At 45.0% G+C, this 24,444-nt stretch overlaps 2 protein-coding genes across 3 annotated transcripts in view; one reads left to right on the top strand and one right to left on the bottom strand.

Annotated features, from left to right (window-relative positions):
* The window catches only part of LOC106595044 (conserved oligomeric Golgi complex subunit 1), a 61,974-nt gene extending 41,241 nt beyond the window's left edge, over positions 1-20,733 (bottom strand). The window contains exons 1-9 of one of the 2 annotated variants that reach the window (XM_045719583.1): positions 20,350-20,733; positions 19,053-19,163; positions 18,593-18,726; positions 17,258-17,439; positions 13,170-13,346; positions 12,368-12,524; positions 4,120-4,330; positions 3,151-3,523; positions 657-1,141 (exon numbers count right to left, since the gene is read on the bottom strand). In XM_045719583.1, coding sequence (XP_045575539.1) covers positions 657-1,141; positions 3,151-3,523; positions 4,120-4,330; positions 12,368-12,524; positions 13,170-13,346; positions 17,258-17,439; positions 18,593-18,726; positions 19,053-19,163; positions 20,350-20,658 — 2,139 coding nt within the window. In that variant the 5' untranslated portion in view covers positions 20,659-20,733. The remainder of the gene's footprint in view (positions 1-656; positions 1,142-3,150; positions 3,524-4,119; positions 4,331-12,367; positions 12,525-13,169; positions 13,347-17,257; positions 17,440-18,592; positions 18,727-19,052; positions 19,164-20,349) is intronic. The other variant, XM_045719582.1, reaches the window with a different exon arrangement.
* Positions 20,734-21,508: 775 nt separating this feature from the next.
* LOC123743544 (small integral membrane protein 22-like) lies at positions 21,509-24,050 on the top strand. The gene is made up of 4 exons (XM_045721301.1): positions 21,509-21,536; positions 22,140-22,312; positions 22,384-22,451; positions 23,921-24,050. The coding sequence occupies exons 2-4, from the start codon at positions 22,183-22,185 to the stop codon at positions 23,966-23,968; spliced, it is 246 nt and encodes an 81-aa protein (XP_045577257.1). The 5' UTR covers positions 21,509-21,536; positions 22,140-22,182; the 3' UTR covers positions 23,969-24,050.
* Positions 24,051-24,444: the final 394 nt, after the last annotated feature.

Raw genomic sequence — 24,444 nt, 5'->3', positions numbered from 1 at the left:
CCTGACGTTCTTAGACCACAAAACTCGGTCTGTATCAAGCCTCCCAGAGAGCTGGTCTAGGATCAGGTCCCCCTGTCCATGTAATCTAAAAGGACCAGTATTCAGTCATAGAGCTGGTCTAGGATCAGGTCCCCCTGTCCATGTAATCTAAAAGGACCAGTATTCAGTCATAGAGCTGGTCTAGGATCAGGTCCCCCCTGTCCATGTAATGTAAAAGGACCAGTATTCAGTCATAGAGCTGGTCTAGGATCAGGTCCCCCTGTCCATGTAATCTAAAAGGACCAGTATTCAGTCATAGAGCTGGTCTAGGATCAGGTCCCACCTGTCCATGTAATGTAAAAGGACCAGTATTCAGTTATAGAGCTGGTCTAGGATCAGGTCCCCCCTGTCCATGTAATGTAAAATCTAAAAGGACCAGTATTCAGTCATAGAGCTGGTCTAGACTCAGGTCCCTCCTGTCCATGTAATGTAAAAGGACCAGTATTCAGTCATAGAGCTGGTCTAGGATCAGGTCCCCCCTGTCCATATAATTCATTTGAATCTCAAAGGCAAAACTGATCCTAGAGCCGCACTCCAACTCTGTATAAACAGCCCCAGAAAATGTCTGACAAACTTTGATTTAGTGGTGAACTATCCCTCCAAGTATCCCCCCTCACCTTAGAGAGAGCAGAGCTCCATATCCGATATGCTTCCATACTGACAACCAGAAGCTCCTCTTTCAGACACGCCCACTTGGCCTGGGCGGGGCTAACCTCTGTCGCCTTGGCAGCCGCCTTCCCCAACTTCCTGCTTTGGCGGGGTGTTCCCTTGGTAACAGGGTCAGCTGCAGCACCGCCCTGTTTACCCAGGATGCACTGCCTGAGGTTGGGGCAGAGCTTGCTGAGGGACTGACAGAGGCGGGCCATGAAGAGCGCCGAGCTGAGATGGGCTGGGCTGGGGGAGGAGCCAACAGGTGAGGCCACCCCCAGTTTAGATCGCACGCAGGTGATGATGTCACGTACGCATGCCAGACAGCGTTCACGTAGGGTCTCCTCTACCGCCACGGCGTCTGTGAACCGGTCGAATGAGGATACGGTACCGGAACCAGAACTGGACCCAGAGCCTAGGCCTATAGTGAAGGAGAGTGAGGGGACCTGGGGATCTGTGGATGAAGAGGAGGAGAAGGAAGAGGTAGAGGGGGAGGAAGAGGAGATGGAGGAGGTGGTAGAGGGGGAGGTGGAGGAGGTGGTAGAGGAGGTGGTAGAGGGGGAGGTAGAGGGGGAGGTAGTAGAGGGGGAGGAAGAGGAGAAGGTAGAGGGGGGAGGTGGAGGAGGGGGAGGAAGAGGAAATGGAGGAGGTGGTAGTGGGGGAGGTGGAGGGGGAGGTAGTAGAGGGGGAGGTAGTAGAGGGGGAGGTAGTAGAGGGGAGGTGAGGGGAGGTAGTAGAGGGGGAAGTAGTAGAGGGGGAGGTAGTAGAGGGGGAGGTAGTAGAGGGGAGGTAGTAGAGGGGGAGGTAGTAGAGGGGGAGGTAGTAGAGGGGGAGGTAGTAGAGGGGGAGGTAGTAGAGGGGGAGGTAGTAGAGGGGGAGGTAGTAGAGGGGGAGGTAGTAGAGGGGAGGTAGTAGAGGGGGAGGTAGTAGAGGGGGAGGTAGTAGAGGGGGAGGTAGTAGAGGGGGAGGTAGTAGAGGGGGAGGTAGAGGGGGAGGTAGTAGAGGGGGAAGTAGTAGAGGGGGAGGTAGAGGGGGGAGGTAGTAGAGGGGGAAGTAGTAGAGGGGGAGGTAGTAGAGGGGGAAGTAGTAGAGGGGGAGGTAGTAGAGGGGGAAGTAGTAGAGGGGAGGTAGTAGAGGGGGAGGTAGTAGAGGGGGAGGTGGAGGAGGTGGTAGAGGGGGGAGGTGGAGGAGGTAGTAGAGGGGGAGGTGGTAGAGGGGGAGGTGGAGGAGGTGGTAGAGGGGGAGGTGGTAGAGGGGGAGGAGGAGGAGATGGAGGAGGTAGTAGAGGGGAGGTGGAGAAGGTGGTAGAGGGGGAGATAGTAGAGGGGGAGGTGGAGGAGGTGGTAGAGGGGGGTGGAGGAGGTAGTAGAGGGGGAGGTGGTAGAGGGGGAGGCGGAGGAGATGGAGGAGGTAGTAGAGGGGAGGTGGAGAAGGTGGTAGAGGGGGAGATAGTAGAGGGGGAGGTGGAGGAGGTGGTAGAGGGGGAGGTGGAGGATGTGGTAGAGGGGGAGGTAGAGGGGGAGGTAGTAGAGGGGGAGGTAGTAAAGGGGGAGGTAGTAGAGGGGGAGGTAGTAGAGGGGGAGGAAGTAGAGGGGGAGGAAGTAGAGGGGGAGGAAGTAGAGGGGGAGGAAGTAGAGGGGGAGGTGGAGATGGAGGAGGTGGAGGAGGAGATGGAGCAGGTGGTAGAGGACGGGGAGGAAGAGGTGGTATAGGGGGAGGAGGAGATGGAAGAGGTAGTAGAGGGGGAGGAAGAGGTGGTATAGGGGGAGGAGGAGATGGAAGAGGTAGTAGAGGGGAGGAGGAGGTGGTAGAGGGGGAGGAGGTAGAGTGGAGGGAGGAGACAGAGGAGAACCTCTGGTCAAAAGGAGTCCACTATAATGAGAAGAGAGTTTGAGATGCAGACGATATTGATGACTTCATGTCAAGTAGTTGACCTTAGGAGAAATAGTTCATCATTACATTATCATTAGGCCAGGTCTCCCTGGGACAATATCTTAATGGGACTACCTGTAGAAATAAAGTCCAATCATCCATCTGTCTCTCTACCTGTGTTATCAGAGGGCAGGTAGTGCTGCAGGTCATCCATCTGTCTCCCTACCTGTGTTATCAGAGAGCAGGTAGTGCTGCAGGTCATCCATCTGTCTCCCTACCTGTGTTATCAGAGAGCAGGTAGTGCTGCAGGTCATCCATCTGTCTCTCTACCTGTGTTATCAGAGAGCAGGTAGTGCTGCAGGTCATCCATCTGTCTCCCTACCTGTGTTATCAGAGGACAGGTAGTGCTGCAGGTCATCCAGTCTGTCTCCCTACCTGTGTTATCAGAGGACAGGTAGTGCTGCAGGTCATCCATCCGTCTCCCTACCTGTGTTATCAGAGGGCAGGTAGTGCTGCAGGTCATCCATCTGTCTCCCTACCTGTGTTATCAGAGGGCAGGTAGTGCTGCAGGTCATCCATCTGTCTCCCTACCTGTGTTATCAGAGGGCAGGTAGTGCTGCAGGTCATCCAGTCTGTCTCTGAGAGCATCATCCAGTGACGAACAGAAGATCTGGACACAGGGTGTCAGGGCCTGAGTCTTCATGGCCAGGCCGCTCCGGTGCTGTGGCCCCCGTTGGGATACACTGACCCAGGCCGCGTCGCTCAGTAGGTCCCCCTGGGCCTCGGACCACAGGAAGGAGGCCACGTCTGCCTCGTAGAGAGCACCTCGGCTGGGGAGGGGAGGGCTGGAGCCTGGTGGACCGGGGCCTGGTGGGGTGGGCTGGCCCTCTAGATCTCGAAGGGCAGAGGAGAGGAGCTGTCTGCAGCGGGTGGAGATAGTCTCTGTACCCTCCTGGGTGATCGCCTGGGGGAAGAGAAATGGAGAAAGAGGGGGAGATGGAGAAGGGGAGAGATAGAAAGGAGGGAGGAAGATGGAAGGGGGGGTGGGGGTAGAAAAGGAGATGTGAGAGGAAACAGACAGATACAGTGAGCAGATTACAACTATTCTGTAGAGGAGAGTTAGTTTACTAGACAGCTAGAAGACAGAAGTCAGCTGTAGTTACTAGCTAGTTAAATCAGCAGGTTAAACCTGTTGTCCTGTTTCTAAAGGTCCCCCACTGTCTGAATGGGAACAGATCAATGTAATGAGAGGAGCAGGGTGTATAGAATACACATGACAAGAGAATAACATTAACAACAACAGCTAAACTGTCAGCGCTCGTTACTATTTTATAACATGGACACAGACTGGTCCTAGTCCTAGACTGAAAAGCCTGGTCAACAGAGATTCTCCATAGAAGGTGCTACTTCCTTCAGGACTAAAGTCGTGTACCACACACTTCCTTCCAAGCGTCCACAATCAAAGCCTGGGGACGAGGCCTGGGTCTCGTTAATCTAAACCTAGATTAATACTAGCCTTAATCTGTGTCCTGGAAACGGGACCTGAGAGAAGCTAGTTACCTGCAGACGTTGTAGGAAGAGTTGCTGTAGGAAGTCCTCCCACAGCGCTAGGGGGCGCTCTAACAGCCGCTGGCAGATGAAGCTCCAGTGTTGACTGATGGAGTCGGTGGAGAGGAGGTCCCACACAGCATCTCTGATGGAGGCTAGGCCCTTCAGACTGTTCACATAGACCAGCAGACTGCTGACACCATTACAGATGTCCTCCTTACAGCTGGGAGAAATAATACAACATGATAACAACCCTAACCAGGCTGCTGACTCTGTTACAGCTGGGAGAAATAATACAACATGATAACAACCCTAACCAGGCTGCTGACTCTGTTACAGCTGGGAGAAATAATACAACATGATAACAACCCTAACCAGACTGCTGACTCAAAGATGTCTCCTTACAGCTGGGAGAAATAATACAACATGATAACAACCCTAACCAGGCTGCTGACTCTGTTACAGCTGGGAGAAATAATACAACATGATAACAACCCTAACCAGGCTGCTGACTCTGTTACAGCTGGGAGAAATAATACAACATGATAACAACCCTAACCAGACTGCTGACTCTGTTACAGCTGGGAGAAATAATACAACATGATAACAACCCTAACCAGACTGCTGACTCTGTTACAGCTGGGAGAAATAATACAACATGATAACAACCCTAACCAGACTGCTGACTCTGTTACAGCTGGGAGAAATAATACAACATGATAACAACCCTAACCAGACTGCTGACTCTGTTACAGCTGGGAGAAATAATACAACATGATAACAACCCTAACCAGGCTGCTGACTCTGTTACAGCTGGGAGAAATAATAAAACATGATAACAACCCTAACCAGACTGCTGACTCTGTTACAGCTGGGAGAAATAATACAACATGATAACAACCCTAACCAGACTGCTGACTCTGTTACAGCTGGGAGAAATAATACAACATGATAACAACCCTAACCAGACTGCTGACACCATTACAGATGTCCTCCTTACAGCTGGGAGAAATAATACAACATGATAACAACCCTAACCAGACTGCTGACTCTGTTACAGCTGGGAGAAATAATACAACATGATAACAACCCTAACCAGACTGCTGACTCTGTTACAGCTGGGAGAAATAATACAACATGATAACAACCCTAACCAGGCTGCTGACTCTGTTACAGCTGGGAGAAATAATACAACATGATAACAACCCTAACCAGGCTGCTGACTCTGTTACAGCTGGGAGAAATAATACAACATGATAACAACCCTAACCAGACTGCTGACTCTGTTACAGCTGGGAGAAATAATACAACATGATAACAACCCTAACCAGACTGCTGACTCTGTTACAGCTGGGAGAAATAATACAACATGATAACAACCCTAACCAGGCTGCTGACTCTGTTACAGCTGGGAGAAATAATACAACATGATAACAACCCTAACCAGACTGCTGACTCTGTTACAGCTGGGAGAAATAATACAACATGATAACAACCCTAACCAGACTGCTGACTCTGTTACAGCTGGGAGAAATAATACAACATGATAACAACCCTAACCAGACTGCTGACACCATTAAAGATGTCCTCCTTACAGCTGGGAGAAATAATACAACATGATAACAACCCTAACCAGACTGCTGACTCTGTTATAGACGTCCTCCTTCCAGCTGGGATGAGAATGAAAAGATGAGTTATAGAGTCTGACTGAACGACAAATCACCTTCTTTCCCTCCATCTACACGTTCACGCGTGCCTCTGTCATATTCTCAAGTGTCCCAAAGCTGAGGGAGCCAAAAATATGGAGGGTGTAGGGGTAATTAGACCCTCCGATAGCCACACCGAGTCTGCCGGCTTCTGAGCGAAGTGAAATCCCATAAGGCACAGCGCTATTTTTGAGTTTGGCGGAATTTTACACAAAAGAATGGAGAACCTAATTATATGCCACCCGTATTTGTTTATGTGGGATTTTGAGACTGGACACGAGTAAAATATGAAATACCTCCCAAATGAAATGTCTAACTCCCCACACTCTCGGGAATTGGCCTACATGGATAGGGCCAAATGTACACTGCTCAGAAAAATAAAGGGAACACTTAAACAACACAATGTAACTCCAAGTCAATCACACTTCTGTGAAATCAAACTGTCCACTTAGGAAGCAACACTGATTGACAATACATTTCACATGCTGTTGTGCAAATGGAATAGACAACAGGTGGAAATTATAGGCAATTAGCAAGACACCCCCAATAAAGGAGTGGTTCTGCAGGTGGGGACCACAGACCACTTCTCAGTTCCTATGCTTCCTGGCTGATGTTTTGGTCACTTTTGAATGCTGGCGGTGCTTTCACTCTAGTGGTAGCATGAGACGGAGTCTACAACCCACACAAGTGGCTCAGGTAGTGCAGCTCATCCAGGATGGCACATCAATGAGAGCTGTGGCAAGAAGGTTTGCTGTGTCTGTCAGCGTAGTGTCCAGAGCATGGAGGCGCTACCAGGAGACAGACCAGTACATCAGGAGACGTGGAGGAGGCCGTAGGAGGGGAACAACCCAGCAGCAGGACTGCTACCTCCGCCTTTGTGCAAGGAGGAGCAGGAGAAGCACTGCCAGAGCCCTGCAAAATGACCTCCAGCAGGCCACAAATGTGCATGTGTCTGCTCAAACGGTCAGAAACAGACTCCATGAGGGTGGTATGAGGGCCCGACGTCCACAGGTGGGGGTTGTGCTTACAGCCCAACACCGTGCAGGACGTTTGGCATTTGCCAGAGAACACCAAGATTGGCAAATTCGCCACTGGCGCCCTGTGCTCTTCACAGATGAAAGCAGGTTCACACTGAGCACATGTGACAGACGTGACAGAGTCTGGAGACGCCGTGGAGAACGTTCTGCTGCCTGCAACATCCTCCAGCATGACCGGTTTGGCGGTGGGTCAGTCATGGTGTGGAGTGGCATTTCTTTGGGGGGCCGCACAGCCCTCCATGTGCTCGCCAGAGGTAGCCTGACTGCCATTAGGTACCGAGATGAGATCCTCAGACCCCTTGTGAGACCATATGCTGGTGCGGTCGGCCCTGGGTTCCTCCTAATGCAAGACAATGCTAGACCTCATGTGGCTGGAGTGTGTCAGCAGTTCCTGCAAGAGTAAGGCATTGATGCTATGGACTGGCCCGCCCGTTCCCCAGACCTGAATCCAATTGAGCACATCTGGGACATCATGTCTCGCTCCATCCACCAACGCCACGTTGCACCACAGACTGTCCAGGAGTTGGCGGATGCTTTAGTCCAGGTCTGGGAGGAGATCCCTCAGGAGACCATCCGCCACCTCATCAGGAGCATGCCCAGGCGTTGTAGGGAGGTCATACAGGCACGTGGAGGCCACACACACTACTGAGCCTCATTTTGACTTGTTTTAAGGACATTACATCAAAGTTGGATCAGCCTGTAGTGTGGTTTTCCACTTTAATTTTGAGTGTGACTCCAAATCCAGACCTCCACGGGTTGATAAATTGGATTTCCATTGATTATTTTTGTGTGATTTTGTTGTCAGCACATTCAACTATGTAAAGAAAAAAGTATTTAATAAGATTATTTATTTCATTCAGATCTAGGATGTGTTATTTAAGTGTTCCCTTTATTTTTTTGAGCAGTGTATATGATTCTTACAGAATAAATATGGAAGGCATAAAGTATGCATAACCATGGTAGCGATGAAAACGGAACAGTTAGGAGATGATGGGAAAATGATTAGACTGAAGTTGAGGACACAACAGTTCACCTGAGACAAGACTGAATCCAAACATTACACTGTTGATTTGATGTGTATTTTACATTTACTTTCAGCCGCATTTGTAGAAAACGAAATCTGAGAATCCTCATTCAGTAACATGATAATATTCCTGGAAAATGTGTTGGAGGTGCAACATAAGACAAACATTTTTCAACATAATTTGAGTTTGAGGACTAACCGGTGTCTCCAAGGGGCAGCACACCTCTCCAAAATGTTCACAGTTCCTAAGTCATTTCAAAGAAGTCTTCAACTACAAGGTGCTTTATTTCATCTCTCCTCTCTGTGCCGTTGAGGAAGTAGAGCAAGCACACTATAGTTGTTTTGTTAGGAACACAACCCTGCATCCCCGCCATCATACTATTACTGTTGTTGTTTACACAATCTAAAAACACTCTGTTGTCAATCGCCATCTGGGTCAGGTGGGCATCATGTGAAAGCTTGTCATGTTGACAATAGAACAAGTTAAGTTATAAAATACGATATTAATACAGTGTTAAGCTTTCACAAGGCAATTCAGGGAAACTGATGGTAATTTTGGTGCGTTTATAATGGAGTCATGAGTACATTAATATCCGGGGTCCGCGGCACATTCTCTTCACAACACAACCAACACGGGCTCATTGTGTTCAGGACAACCCAGCGTACCAGGCTCATTGTGTTCAGGACAACCCAGCGTACCAGGCTCATTGTGTTCAGGACAACCCAGCGTATCAGGCTCATTGTGTTCAGGACAACCCAGCGTACCAGGCTCATTGTGTTCAGGACAACCCAGCGTACCAGGCTCATTGTGTTCAGGACAACCCAGCGTACCAGGCTCATTGTGTTTAGCATGTTACTGTACAGCCACTGAGCTCTGACGTCATGTATAGCATGTTACTGTACAGCCACTGAGCTCTGACGTCATGTATAACATGTTACTGTACAGCCACTGAGCTCTGACATCATGTATAGCATGTTACTGTACAGCCACTGAGCTCTGACATCATGTATAGCATGTTACTGTACAGCCACTGAGCTCTGACGTCATGTATAGCATGTAACTCTACAGCCACTGAGCTCTGACATCATGTATAGCATGTTACTGTACAGCCACTGAGCTCTGACATGTATAACATGTTACTGTACAGCCACTGATCTCTGACGTCATGTATAACATGTTACTGTACAGCCACTGAGCTCTGACGTCATGTATAGCATGTTACTGTACAGCCACTGAGCTCTGACGTCATGTATAGCATGTTACTGTACAGCCACTGAGCTCTGACGTCATGTATAACATGTTACTGTACAGCCACTGAGCTCTGACGTCATGTATAGCATGTTACTGTACAGCCACTGAGCTCTGACGTCATGTATAGCATGTTACTGTACAGCCACTGAGCTCTGACGTCATGTATAGCATGTTACTGTACAGCCACTGAGCTCTGACGTCATGTATAGCATGTTACTGTACAGCCACTGAGCTCTGACGTCATGTATAGCATGTTACTGTACAGCCACTGAGCTCTGACGTCATGTATAGCATGTTACTGTACAGCCACTGAGCTCTGACGTCATGTATAGCATGTTACTGTACAGCCACTGAGCTCTGACGTCATGTATAGCATGTTACTGTACAGCCACTGAGCTCTGACATCATGTATAGCATGTTACTGTACAGCCACTGAGCTCTGACGTCATGTATAGCATGTTACTGTACAGCCACTGAGCTCTGACGTCATGTATAGCATGTTACTGTAAAGCCACTGAGCTCTGACGTCATGTATAGCATGTTACTGTACAGCCACTGAGCTCTGACGTCATGTATAGCATGTAACTCTACAGCCACTGAGCTCTGACGTCATGTATAGCATGTTACTGTACAGCCACTGAGCTCTGACGTCATGTATAGCATGTTACTGTACAGCCACTGAGCTCTGACGTCATGTATAGCATGTTACTGTACAGCCACTGAGCTCTGACGTCATGTATAGCATGTTACTGTACAGCCACTGAGCTCTGACATCATGTATAGCATGTTACTGTACAGCCACTGAGCTCTGACGTCATGTATAGCATGTTACTGTACAGCCACTGAGCTCTGACGTCATGTATAGCATGTTACTGTACAGCCACTGAGCTCTGACGTCATGTATAGCATGTTACTGTACAGCCACTGAGCTCTGACATCATGTGTAGCATGTTACTGTACAGCCACTGAGCTCTGACGTCATGTATAGCATGTTACTGTACAGCCACTGAGCTCTGACATCATGTGTAGCATGTTACTGTACAGCCACTGAGCTCTGACGTCATGTATAGCATGTTACTGTACAGCCACTGAGCTCTGACATCATGTATAGCATGTTACTGTACAGCCACTGAGCTCTGACGTCATGTATAAGATGTTACTGTACAGCCACTGAGCTCTGACGTCATGTATAACATGTTACTGTACAGCCACTGGGCTCTGACGTCATGTATAGCATGTTACTGTACAGCCACTGAGCTCTGACATCATGTATAACATGTTACTGTACAGCCACTGAGCTCTGACGTCATGTATAGCATGTTACTGTACAGCCACTGAGCTCTGACGTCATGTATAGCATGTTACTGTACAGCCACTGAGCTCTGACGTCATGTATAGCATGTTACTGTACAGCCACTGAGCTCTGACATCATGTATAGCATGTTACTGTACAGCCACTGAGCTCTGACATCATGTATAGCATGTAACTGTACAGCCACTGAGCTCTGACGTCATGTATAACATGTTACTGTACAGCCACTGAGCTCTGACGTCATGTATAGCATGTTACTGTACAGCCACTGAGCTCTGACGTCATGTATAACATGTTACTGTACAGCCACTGAGCTCTGACGTCATGTATAGCATGTTACTGTACAGCCACTGAGCTCTGACGTCATGTATAGCATGTTACTGTACAGCCACTGAGCTCTGACGTCATGTATAGCATGTTACTGTACAGCCACTGAGCTCTGACGTCATGTATAGCATGTTACTGTACAGCCACTGAGCTCTGACGTCATGTATAGCATGTTACTGTACAGCCACTGAGCTCTGACGTCATGTATAGCATGTTACTGTACAGCCACTGAGCTCTGACATCATGTATAGCATGTTACTGTACAGCCACTGAGCTCTGACGTCATGTATAGCATGTTACTGTACAGCCACTGAGCTCTGACGTCATGTATAGCATGTTACTGTACAGCCACTGAGCTCTGACGTCATGTATAGCATGTTACTGTACAGCCACTGAGCTCTGACGTCATGTATAGCATGTTACTGTACAGCCACTGAGCTCTGACGTCATGTATAGCATGTTACTGTACAGCCACTGAGCTCTGACGTCATGTATAACATGTTACTGTACAGCCACTGAGCTCTGACGTCATGTATAGCATGTTACTGTACAGCCACTGAGCTCTGACGTCATGTATAGCATGTTACTGTACAGCCACTGAGCTCTGACATCATGTATAGCATGTTACTGTACAGCCACTGAGCTCTGACGTCATGTATAGCATGTAACTGTACAGCCACTGAGCTCTGACATCATGTATAGCATGTTACTGTACAGCCACTGAGCTCTGACGTCATGTATAGCATGTTACTGTACAGCCACTGAGCTCTGACGTCATGTATAGCATGTTACTGTACAGCCACTGAGCTCTGACATCATGTATAGCATGTTACTGTACAGCCACTGAGCTCTGACGTCATGTATAGCATGTAACTGTACAGCCACTGAGCTCTGACGTCATGTATAACATGTTACTGTACAGCCACTGAGCTCTGACGTCATGTATAGCATGTTACTGTACAGCCACTGAGCTCTGACGTCATGTATAGCATGTTACTGTACAGCCACTGAGCTCTGACGTCATGTATAGCATGTTACAGCCACTGTGTTCCAGTTTAGGGGTTATTCAGTGTTGAAATCTGCCATGTTCAACCCCCTATACGGGTAGGAGTGTAAAGCGCTACCTGTTACTGAGGTTTATAATGACAGGTTGTTGTTCATTTGACTTCAGGCTTGTTTTATTGAAACATGAAGTGAAACATGAATGACATCATTCAAGTCAGGAGCGTGTCCCCAAGTTGAAGGGTTTACCAACTCCCTAACCACTCTCTGGAAGTCACATATTTCAACCTGTGTGCCCTGATCGCGTCTGGTGTGGATGGACAAACATCAACATGCAGACCCACACGCGCGCGCCCCCCTTCTAGTCAGCATGGGAGAGTTCCATTTTAGTTCATTTGGTCCCCAGAGCAGATAGTTCCTGAAGAACCTGGATATTTTCTGGTCCCAGATCAGACTCTCCTTACTAATGGTATTCTAATTCTACAGCTGACTATGATCGATATTGAATATCAGTCGTTGAAATTAAGGGCATTGATTGGCTGAAATATGGCAGCTGTTTCTGTATGCAAAGTAAAGGGCATTGATTGGATGATGTCTTACGTGTTTATCCACTGCTGTAGGGTGTCTCTGAGCTGCTCTCTCTGGATTGGCTGAGCCAGGGTTCTGAGGGCGGGCTGGAACTCAGCAATGGAGGAGGGGAGGTACTTGAACCAGCTTCCTGTACTCACCTCCTCCTGAAGGACACGCCTCCCTTTACCTGGACAACAGGGGACAGACAACAGGGGACACAGGTGGGACCGGAAGGACAGATTACCAGAGATGTCAACAGTTCTATAATTAAGCAATAAGGCACAAGGGGGTGTGGTGTATTGGCCATATACCACAAACCCCCAAGGTGCCTTAATGCTATTATAAACTGGTTACCAACAAACATCTAACAGTAAACAAGTATTTTTGTGTCTTTACAATATACCCATGGTATATTGTTGGATATACACACAGCTGAAACACTGATTCAGATCATCAGCATCCAGGACCCAAACTCCTCGGTTTATAATTGGTATTAAATTCTCCTGTGTTGAAAGTCAATATCCCTCAGAGAGGATTTGATAGGTGTATGTAACATGGTGAAAATTCTACCCGGCCAATCAAAAGGTCAAAGTAGAGCTGTTACCATGTTGCTTATACAATCTTATATAACACGTCTATATAATCTTATCAAAGTTAGGGGCTCCAGATCAGTTTGGGACTAACATGGGATGAAACTAGGTTAGGCCGTCATTGTAAATAAGAATTTGTTCTTAACTGACTTGCCTAGTTAAATAAAGGTTAAATAAAAAGTAAATAAATAAAAAGTACTTTTTCTTCAAGCATTTCTTGCAAGGTATCATAGGTAATGTACCTGTAGGGGTGGTGGAGGTGACGTTCTCCAGAGTGGTGAAGAGGAGGCCGGAGCTCAGCCCTCCGTCCCCCAGCCTGGGACTCCCTTCTGGGGCTACGTAGAAGACAGCGTAGGCCTGGTACAGAGTGGTCACCAGCAGCTCTACCAGGCTACACACCTGGGCCTTAATACCAGCACCTGGGACACACAGACATGGCTGTTAACCTGAACCACACATCAAAACAGCACACCAGTCCACTGAACAGAGATGAGGAAATTAAATGGTTCTCCAAACAATCCCAGCATGATGAAAGTGTGATAACATGGCATGTTGACTTAGAGTACAAGTGTCAAGGCTGTAATATGTTGTAGAATGTTTGGTTTAACACCATGTCGAGGCTGTTGACTAGCTGAGATTATCTTGTGTTACGTAAGATGAGACGTTGTGTAGGATGAGATGTGTGTTGTATTGTGTAGGATGTTGTGTATTGTGTTGTATAGTGTAGGATGTTGTGTATTGTGTTGTATAGTGTAGGATGTTGTGTATTGTGTAGGATGTTGTGTATTGTGTTGTATAGTGTAGGATGTTGTGTATTGTGTAGGATGTTGTGTATTGTGTTGTATTGTGTAGGATGTTGTGTATTGTGTTGTATAGTGTAGGATGTTGTGTATTGTGTTGTATTGTGTAGGATGTTGTGTATTGTGTAGGATGTTGTGTATTGTGTTGTATAGTGTAGGATGTTGTGTATTGTGTAGGATGTTGTGTATTGTGTGTATTGTGTAGGATGTTGTGTATTGTGTTGTATTGTGTGGGTGTATTGTGTAGGATGTTGTGTATTGTGTAGGATGTTGTGTATTGTGTTGTATTGTGTAGGATGTTGTGTATTGTGTAGGATGTTGTGTATTGTGTTGTATAGTGGGATGTGTGTAGGATGTTGTGTATAGTGTAGGATGTTGTGTATAGTGTAGGATGTTGTGTATAGTGTAGGATGTTGTGTATTGTGTTGTATAGTGTAGGATGTTGTGTATTGTGTTGTATAGTGTAGGATGTTGTGTATTGTGTAGGATGTTGTGTATTGTGTTGTATAGTGTAGGATGTTGTGTATTGTGTTGTATAGTGTAGGATGTTGTGTATTGTGTAGGATGTTGTGTATTGTGTTGTATAGTGTAGGATGTTGTGTATTGTGTTGTATTGTGTTGGATGTTGTGTATTGTGTAGGATGTTGTGTATTGTGTAGGATGTTGTGTATTGTGTTGTATTGTGTAGGATGTTGTGTATTGTGTAGGATGTTGTGTATTGTGTTGTATAGTGTAGGATGTTGTGTATTGTGTAGGATGTTGTGTATTGTGTTGTATAGTGTAGGATGTTGTGTATTGTGTAGGATGTTGTGTATTGTGTTGTATTGTGTAGGATGTTGTGTATTGTGTAGGATGTTGTGTATTGTGTTGTATAGTGTAGGATGTTGTGTATTGTGTGGATGTTGTGTATGTGTGTGTATTGTGTAGGATGTTGTGTATTGTGTAGGATGTTGTGTATTGTGTTGTATTGTGTAGGATGTTGTGTATTGTGTAGGATGTTGTGTATTGTGTAGGATGTTGTGTATTGTGTTGTATTGTGTAGGATGTTGTGTATTGTGTAGGATGTTGTGTATTGTGTGTGTATTGTGTAGGATGTTGTGTATTGTGTAGGATGTTGTGTATTGTGTTGTATTGTGTAGGATGTTGTGTATTGTGTTGTATAGTGTAGGATGTTGTGTATTGTGTTGTATTGGATGTTGTGTTTGTTGTGTAGGATGTTGTGTATTGTGTTGTATAGTGTAGGATGTTGTGTATTGTGTTGTATTGTGTAGGATGTTGTGTATAGTGTAGGATGTTGTGTATTGTGTTGTATAGTGTAGGATGTTGTGTATTGTGTTGTATAGTGTAGGATGTTGTGTATTGTGTTGTATAGTGTAGGATGTTGTGTATTGTGTAGGATGTTGTGTATTGTGTAGGATGTTGTGTATTGTGTTGTATTGTGTAGGATGTTGTGTATTGTGTAGGATGTTGTGTATTGTGTTGTATAGTGTAGGATGTTGTGTATTGTGTAGGATGTTGTGTATTGTGTAGGATGTTGTGTATTGTGTTGTATAGTGTAGGATGTTGTGTATAGTGTAGGATGTTGTGTATTGTGTTGTATAGTGTAGGATGTTGTGTATTGTGTTGTATAGTGTAGGATGTTGTGTAGGATGTTGTGTATTGTGTAGGATGTTGTGTATTGTGTAGGATGTTGTGTATTGTGTAGGATGTTGTGTATTGTGTAGGATGTTGTGTATTGTGTAGGATGTTGTGTATTGTGTTGTATTGTGTTGGATGTTGTGTATTGTGTTGTATAGTGTAGGATGTTGTGTATTGTGTTGTATAGTGTAGGATGTTGTGTATTGTGTTGTATAGTGTAGGATGTTGTGTATTGTGTTGTATAGTGTAGGATGTTGTGTATTGTGTTGTATAGTGTAGGATGTTGTGTATTGTGTTGTATAGTGTAGGATAAGGTGTATTGTGTTGTATAGTGTAGGATAAGGTGTATTGTGTAGGATGTTGTGTATTGTGTAGGATGTTGTGTATTGTGTTGGATTGTGTAGGATGTTGTGTATTGTGTAGGATGTTGTGTATTGTGTTGTATAGTGTAGGATGTTGTGTATTGTGTAGGATGTTGTGTATTGTGTAGGATGTTGTGTATTGTGTTGTATAGTGTAGGATGTTGTGTATAGTGTAGGATGTTGTGTATTGTGTTGTATAGTGTAGGATGTTGTGTATTGTGTTGTATAGTGTAGGATGTTGTGTAGGATGTTGTGTATTGTGTAGGATGTTGTGTATTGTGTAGGATGTTGTGTATTGTGTAGGATGTTGTGTATTGTGTAGGATGTTGTGTATTGTGTAGGATGTTGTGTATTGTGTAGGATGTTGTGTATTGTGTAGGATGTTGTGTATTGTGTTGTATTGTGTAGGATGTTGTGTATAGTGTAGGATGTTGTGTATTGTGTTGTATAGTGTAGGATGTTGTGTATTGTGTAGGATGTTGTGTATTGTGTTGTATTGTGTAGGATGTTGTGTATTGTGTAGGATGTTGTGTATTGTGTTGTATAGTGTAGGATGTTGTGTATAGTGTAGGATGTTGTGTATTGTGTTGTATTGTGTAGGATGTTGTGTATTGTGTAGGATGTTGTGTATTGCGTAGGATGTTGTGTATTGTGTAGGATGTTGTGTATTGTGTTGTATTGTGTAGGATGTTGTGTATTGTGTAGGATGTTGTGTATTGTGTTGTATAGTGTAGGATGTTGTGTATAGTGTAGGATGTTGTGTATTGTGTTGTATTGTGTAGGATGTTGTGTATTGTGTTGTATAGTGTAGGATGTTGTGTATTGTGTAGGATGTTGTGTATTGTGTTGTATAGTGTAGGATGTTGTGTATTGTGTTGTATAGTGTAGGATGTTGTGTATTGTGTAGGATGTTGTGTATTGTGTAGGATGTTGTGTATTGTGTAGGATGTTGTGTATTGTGTTGGATTGTGTTGGATGTTGTGTATTGTGTAGGATGTTGTGTATTGTGTAGGATGTTGTGTATTGTGTTGTATAGTGTAGGATGTTGTGTATAGTGTAGGATGTTGTGTATTGTGTTGTATTGTGTAGGATGTTGTGTATTGTGTAGGATGTTGTGTATTGTGTTGTATTGTGTAGGATGTTGTGTATTGTGTAGGATGTTGTGTATTGTGTTGTATAGTGTAGGATGTTGTGTATTGTGTAGGATGTTGTGTATTGTGTTGTATAGTGTAGGATGTTGTGTATAGTGTAGGATGTTGTGTATAGTGTAGGATGGTATGTATTGTGTTGTATAGTGTTGGATGTTGTGTATTGTGTTATATAGTGTAGGATGTTGTGTATTGTGTTGTATTGTGTAGGATGTTGTGTATTGTGTTGTATAGTGTAGGATGTTGTGTATTGTGTTGTATAGTGTAGGATGTTGTGTATTGTGTAGGATGTTGTGTATTGTGTTGGATGTTGTGTATTGTGTTGTATTGTGTAGGATGTATGTGTGGTATTGTATTGTGGTACAGTGGTATATACTAGTACCATGTTGTGGCTGGTTGAGCAGCTGTTGGATAGAGGCCTTCCTAGCCAGGAGGAAGTCAGCCAGAGCCTGACGTGGAGAGCTGTCCTCTAGGAGCATGGTGGACACTAGGGCCTCAGCGATGGCTTGGTCGGACACCGCCCGACCACGCAGGACTGACTTACTGTCCAGCAAAATGGTGGACCTGGGAGGGGGGTAAAAGAGAGAGAGACATGCATTATTTTTTTGTTTTAGCTCAGCAGGATTTTGGGAGCACTGTGCAACTAGGAAAATAATTTCCCAGATAATAACTGTTGTAATGAAAAAAGCTTCAGTGTTTCAGAGTGCCCTGGAGAAGAAAGTGAAGATTCATTAGGGTCATGGTGGCACCATTACTACAGAGAAAACATCTCGCTTCTAACCCAACCAGGTCAAAAGATCTGACCCATTACTACAGAGAAAACATCTCGGTTCTAACCCAACCAGGTCAAAAGATCTGACCCATTACTACAGAGAAAACATCTTGGTTCTAACCCAACCAGGTCAAAAGATCTGACCCATTACTACAGAGAAAACATCTTGGTTCAAACCCAACCAGGTCAAAAGATCTGACCCATTACTACAGAGAAAACGGCTTGGTTCTAACCCAACCAGGTCAAAATATCTGACCATATTACCAGGGCAATATTTTTATCTTCCTATAGCGGATGCCATTTTACATTCATAAACCATGTCGTGGGCCGATCTAAAACGACTGGCGCATCATTAACCATTTGTTTACACTTTGTTCAGTCATGTTACCTCATTGGCCAGCTAGCTAACAACCTGGTAACTTTACCAGTGTATCCAAACATTTGGGGGACAGAAAGAGAGGAACAGCTTTTTAGGAGATCAATGAACAAAGCAGCAATGAATGAATGACAGATCTCTTGCCTCTGACATCATCAAAAACCTGACGTTTTTAAAGAGACAGTGGACCATTTTCAATGCAATGCATCTCAATACAAAAATAGTTATTTTACACAATGAAGAAAGGTAATATTCAAAAAATGACTAATTTCAATGACAGGTATTCGTATAAATATTTTATCTTTTATAATAAACTGTCTTTACAGTGTTACATGTTAGTGTATAGGACTCAACATGGGCTTCAGAAGTAGATAGAATGAATATAGACCCAATATAGGCTGTATCTGAATCAATTTAAAACATATTTTCTGGTGCTCCTAAATTGATTGTGGTGCTCCTAAATTGATTGTGGTGCTCCTAGCCATGCTCGGTAGGCTCTTCAATTTCACAGAAAATCTAGATTTGATAATCGGCTCCCTCATCCAAAATTACATCACGAAGACATTCACCTGAAGTGTCCAGCAGCAGCCACCTGCCTGACCAGAATGGGGAAGCGAGCGAGGACGGGGCTGTACTGTGGTCCTCCAGCCTCCAGGTGGAGCTGTCTGTGCAGGTGGCAGCAGAGCAGGTAGAGCTGGGTGGCCTGCAGCAAAGAGGGTGGTGAAACCAGGGAGAGGCTATAAGGGCTTTTCTGACCCGCATCCCATTGACAGCCTGACTACCCAAACTCTAAAACTGACCCTAACCTAATTTTAACCAATTCTGAAATTAAATATTGGTTGGCTGGCCAGGAGTGTCCGTTAAACCAAGAGTTAGCTCGTTAGCATTAGCCATGCCCTATGATGTGGGTTTACATACATCATTGATCATTGGCCATGCCCAGCTAGTATTAGCAATGACGGCTAAGTATGCCATGTCTTCCTATGGGAAATGCTAACAGTCCACTGTCTTAGTAATAAGTGTCTTTGCCTGCAGGTACTGAGAGGCCTCCATGGAACTCCAGATCCTCTCTGGGATCTCCAGCAGCAGCTTGATCTGAGAAGCCATGGTGTAGAACTTCTCCTGGGACTGCCTCTGGACCTGGTGTGGAGAGAGAGAGAGAGAGATTATAAACACATACAGACAGAGAGTATCACAGGGATAGACCGTGGTGTGGGACTGCCTCTGGACCTGGTGTGGAGAGAGAGAGAGAGAGATTATAAACACATACAGACAGAGAGTATCACAGAGATACACCATGGTGTGGGACTGCCTCTGGACCTGGTGTGAAGAGAGAGAGAGAGAGTTTCTAAACACACACAGACAGAGAGTACCACAGAGATACACCATGGTGTGGGACTGCCTCTGGACCTGGTGTGAAGAGAGAGAGAGAGAGAGAGAGAGAGAGAGAGAGTTTCTAAACACACACAGACAGAGAGTACCACAGGGATACACCATGGTGTGGGACTCCTCTGGACTTGATGGGAGAGCTTAGAGAGAGAGAGAGAGTTTCTAAACACACACAGACAGAGAGTACAATCACACAGAGATACACCATGGTGTGGGACTGCCTCTGGACCTGGTGTGGAGAGAGAGAGAGAGAGTTTCTAAACACACACAGACAGAGAGTACCACAGGGATACACCATGGTGTGGGACTGCCTCTGGACCTGGTGTGAAGAGAGAGAGAGAGAGAGAGAGAGAGAGAGAGAGAGAGAGAGAGAGAGAGTTTCTAAACACACACAGACAGAGAGTACCACAGAGATACACCATGGTGTGGGACTGCCTCTGGACCTGGTGTGGAGAGAGAGAGAGAGTGAGTTTCTAAACACATACAGACAGAGAGTACCACAGGGATACACCATGGTGTGGGACTGCCTCTGGACCTGGTGTGGAGAGAGAGAGAGAGAGAGAGAGAGAGTGAGTTTCTAAACACACACAGACAGAGAGTACCACAGGGATACACCATGGTGTAGAACTTCTCCTGGGACTTGATGGGAGAGCTGGCCTAAGACAGGCCTACATTACATACATAAGTAAAGGGACAGGCAGAGAGACAATCACACAGAGATATAGGGTGTAGATATTGAAACCCACACAGATATACCCATCATTGACATATACCATTCATCTCACAATGGGTGGAACCTGTCGGAGTCTAATCAAACATCATAAACTGTCCAGAAGGGATCGGGGAATGGTATTCTGCAGAACAGTTTGCTATCTAAAATCAACTGAACTAGTTAGCCATCACCACCGCTCGTTAGCTTCACAATGGAGCCACAAACCTCTTCTTTGCTGTTGCTTTGGGGGACGCTTTTCCCCTGTTTCAGCTTGTGGCAAAAGCGGTGCATGTCCTGGATGGAGGTAACTACGCTCTCCGAACACTGACGCATCTCTCCGATGGTGTCGGCGGCGTCGATCAAATCGCGGTACCGCTCGCCCACCATCTGACGAAGTTCCTCCTTCTTGTGCTCGATCTCTCCGCGGACTTTCCGCTCGATGCCGCGTATCTCCTCGGTGTTGTACCGCTCGAACAGAACCGTCGGGTCTCGGATATCCGAAACCCGGAGAGATTGAGCAGGAACCACGGCCATCGCAGCTGAGCTTCAGAGTAAGCGAAGTGCCAACCTGAAGGATCTACAACCCGGAAGACGGAGCGAAACTCACTTCCACGTAAACAATGAATCAGAGGTGAAAAACAGAAAATGAGGAGCCGGGAAAGTAACAGCGCCTCATATGGAACTAATATGTTACTACAATACATCATATGACCGCAACTCAACCTGACAAAATATTGCTATTCCTTGAATTATGTAAATCAGCTGGTTTACTATAGAAAAATACATTTATCATTTATCTATGCAATGAAAACACAAATGTAGCTATGACAAATCCTAGTTTTATATACATGCGTCACACATATGAATTGTTCTGACTTTATTTCCTCCAGTCACATTAAAAGTTTCCTTTGAAAAGACATTGGAAATGTGGAAATGACTGGTAATATCTCACATCCGGTAAGTCCATGGTCACAATTCTCCTTTAGACCTGCTTGAAGAAAATTAAGCAGAATTTAAACGACCTATCCTTGTCCCATGCAAATCATTATAAATAAGAATTTGTTCTTAACTGACTTGCCAAGTTAAATAAAGGTTACATAAAAAAAATTTAAAAATCAGTGTACAGTGACTCACACAGCGACAGGTGCGTCAGTCGGGCAGGTACCCCGGAAGAAGAGACAGGTACCCGGAAGAACAGCCTTCCCTGTAGCTCAGTTGGTAGAGCATGGTGTTTGCAACACCAGGGTTGTGGGTTCGATTCCCACGGGGGGCCAGCACAGAAAAAAAAAATGTATGAAATTGTATGAAATGTATGCATTCACTACTGTAAGTCGCTCTGGATAAGAGCGTCTGCTAAATGACTAAAATGTAATGTAAAATGTAGAAAAAACAGGAGCTTGTTCGAGTTACAGGTACAATGAACTTCGGAAAAACATATAGAAACTTGTTTGATTACTACCGAAAATATGAGTTTATTGTAATTGTTTATGTTCAAGTGAAGTCAGATATATAGGTAATCTTGGAATATTCTTTAAAAGTGAAAGTCTGAGGCTGTAATTCATCAAGATGTTAGTGTTAAAGTTAAAAGCAAATATAGTCATTTTTAGATGTAAAATAGAGTCTGTATTTGGCTAGTTGATCTATATCTCATCATAGTAGTCTATGTAAAAGTGATCAGGAGAAAAGTACTATGTCTAGGTCAGAGCAGGTACGCTGAACTCTGATCCATTTTATGAGGTACATTTAAAATGCAGCATGATCTCCTTTACAATGAAATAACATTGTTTCGTATATTTTAGGCCTACTTTATAGACCGACATAGTCTGCCAGTCAGGTGCATTGTAATTGTCTATAGAGAATTACCACAGTCTCTTCTCCCAGTGTGTCCTGTATTAACCCTGACTGCTCCAGTTATGGACCAGAGAAACCTTGTAGTCTATATTAGAACCATGTCTCTTCTCCCAGTGTGTCCTGTATTTTATCATCATAATAAACCCTATATTGTTCTTCTCCAGTGTGTTAACCCTTACAGAGACTAATTCTAGCCCAGCTATAGCCATGGACCAGAGGAACCTACAGGAAGAGTTTAAGGATCCGTTTACAGACGTGGTGTCCAGGCTGCAGTCTAAACAGCTGTTCCAGTCTGACTGGGACATCGCCTCCTTCGCTGTCTTCTTCATCTTCATCGGTAGGAACCACACACACACACACACACACACACACACACACACAAATTACTGTCCATCTTGATCCTTTCAGGCATGGTTCTGCTGCTTGTTGTCCTGGTTCTGATCCGCTGCTGCTGCTGCTGCTGCTGTGATGAACAGGTAATGTAGCAATCAATCAATAAAATGTAATGGCCTGTTTCTGTGAGAAATGTGTGGTGTGTATATAGTTTGGTCCCAGATCTGTTGGTATCTATAGCCTGGTCCCAGATCTGTTGGTATCTATAGCCTGGTCCCAGATCTGTTGGTATCTATAGCCTGGTCCCAGATCTGTTGGTATCTATAGCCTGGTCCCAGATCTGTTGGTATCTATAGCCTGGTCCCAGATCTGTTGGTATCTATAGTCTGGTCCTAGATCTGTTGGTATCTATAGCCTGGTCCCAGATCTGTTGGTATCTATAGCCTGGTCCCAGATCTGTTGGTATCAGATCTGTTGGTATCTATAGCCTGGTCCCAGATCTGTTGGTATCTATAGCCCGGTCCCAGATCTGTTGGTATCTATAGCCTGGTCCCAGATCTGTTGGTATCTATAGCCTGGTCCCAGATCTGTTGGTATCTATAGCCTGGTCCTAGATCTGTTGGTATCTATAGCCCGGTCCCAGATCTGTTGGTATCTATAGCCTGGTCCCAGATCTGTTGGTATCTATAGCCTGGTCCCAGATCTGTTGGTATCTATAGCCTGGTCCCAGATCTGTTGGTATCTATAGCCTGGTCCTAGATCTGTTGGTATCTATAGCCCGGTCTCAGATCTGTTGGTATGTATAGCCTGGTCCCAGATCTGTTGGTATGTATAGCCTGATCTGTTGGTATCTGTAGCCTGGTCTCAGATCTGGTGCTCTTGTTAACCATGTTTGGTGTGAGTTGGCATGATAGCACACAGGCCCACATTTCTGATATGTCACCACCCATAGTGTTAATGAGGGAGTTGTATTTATTTGTTGTATATTCCAAGTCAATTCAAAATGAAGCCGTGTCATTCAGACTCTATCCTGTCATGTATCATGGTCATTCAGACTCTATCCTGTCTTGTATCATGGTCATTCAGACTCTATCCTGTCTTGTATCATGGTCATTCAGACTCTATCCTGTCTTGTGTCATGGTCATTCAGACTCTATCCTGTCTTGTGTCATGGTCATTCAGACTATCCCGTCTTGTGTCATGGTCATTCAGACTATCCCGTCTTGTGTCATGGTCATTCAGACTCTATCCTGTCTTGTATCATGGTCATTCAGACTCTATCCTGTCTTGTATCATGGTCATTCAGACTCTATCCTGTCTTGTATCATGGTCATTCAGACTCTATCCTGTCTTGTATCATGGTCATTCAGACTCTATCCTGTCTTGTATCATGGTCATTCAGACTCTATCCTGTCATGTATAATGGTGAAGACCCATCAGTTTGAGTCAGTCACATGATCACATCCTACAATAGAGGGTCTGTTTTAGACCAGATTTAGCATGGCTGTATCAAGGAGTCTGTGTCAGACAAGAGTTCACTGTTTTTCCTCTGAATAAAGATGTCTTGAAAGATACATGATTTTCCCTCCTCTCTCTCTGTGTTTCCCAACAGCCTGGAAGACACAAAGTGGGTCATGAAAACTTTGGAATGGAGACCTGAAAGAAACTTGGAACAGAATTGAAGATTCCACAATGACGACACTTAGAAAATTGATTACCGCAATTTCCGGACTATTAAGCCCACCTGAATATAAGCCGCACCCACTGAATTTAACCAAAAAGTATTATTTTGAACATAAATAAGCCGCACATGTCTATAAGCCGCAGGTGCCTACCGGTACATTGAAACAAATTAACTTTACACAGGCTTTAACGAAACACGTCTTGTAACAAAAATAAATAGGCTTTAACGAAACACGGCTTGTAAAAAAATGAGCAGTAAGCTTTAGTTGTCTTTTTGCACTGAGTCAATTCCTCACGCTGCTGTTTCCAACGTCTTATCATCGACTCATTAAGACCAAGCTCCCGTGCAGCAGCTCTATTTCCTTTTCCAACAGCCAGATCAATCGCCTTCAACTTGAAAGCTGCATCATATGCATTTCTCCGTGTCTTTGCCATGATGAGGGTGACAAAATG

This window comes from Salmo salar, chromosome ssa06, assembly GCF_905237065.1.
Source record: "Salmo salar chromosome ssa06, Ssal_v3.1, whole genome shotgun sequence".
NCBI lineage: Eukaryota > Metazoa > Chordata > Actinopteri > Salmoniformes > Salmonidae > Salmo > Salmo salar.
The sequence above is the reverse complement of the archived record's forward strand: the minus strand, read 5'-3'. Positions and strand labels throughout refer to the sequence as shown.

Coding starts and splice junctions, on each gene's coding strand:
- LOC123743544 (XM_045721301.1), top strand. CDS start 22,183: ATGGACCAGAGGAACCTACAGGAAGAGTTTAAGGATCCGTTTACAGAC. Junction 22,313..22,383: donor TGTCTTCTTCATCTTCATCG/GTAGGAACCACA, acceptor TGATCCTTTCAG/GCATGGTTCTGCTGCTTGTT. Junction 22,452..23,920: donor GCTGCTGCTGTGATGAACAG/GTAATGTAGCAA, acceptor GTTTCCCAACAG/CCTGGAAGACACAAAGTGGG.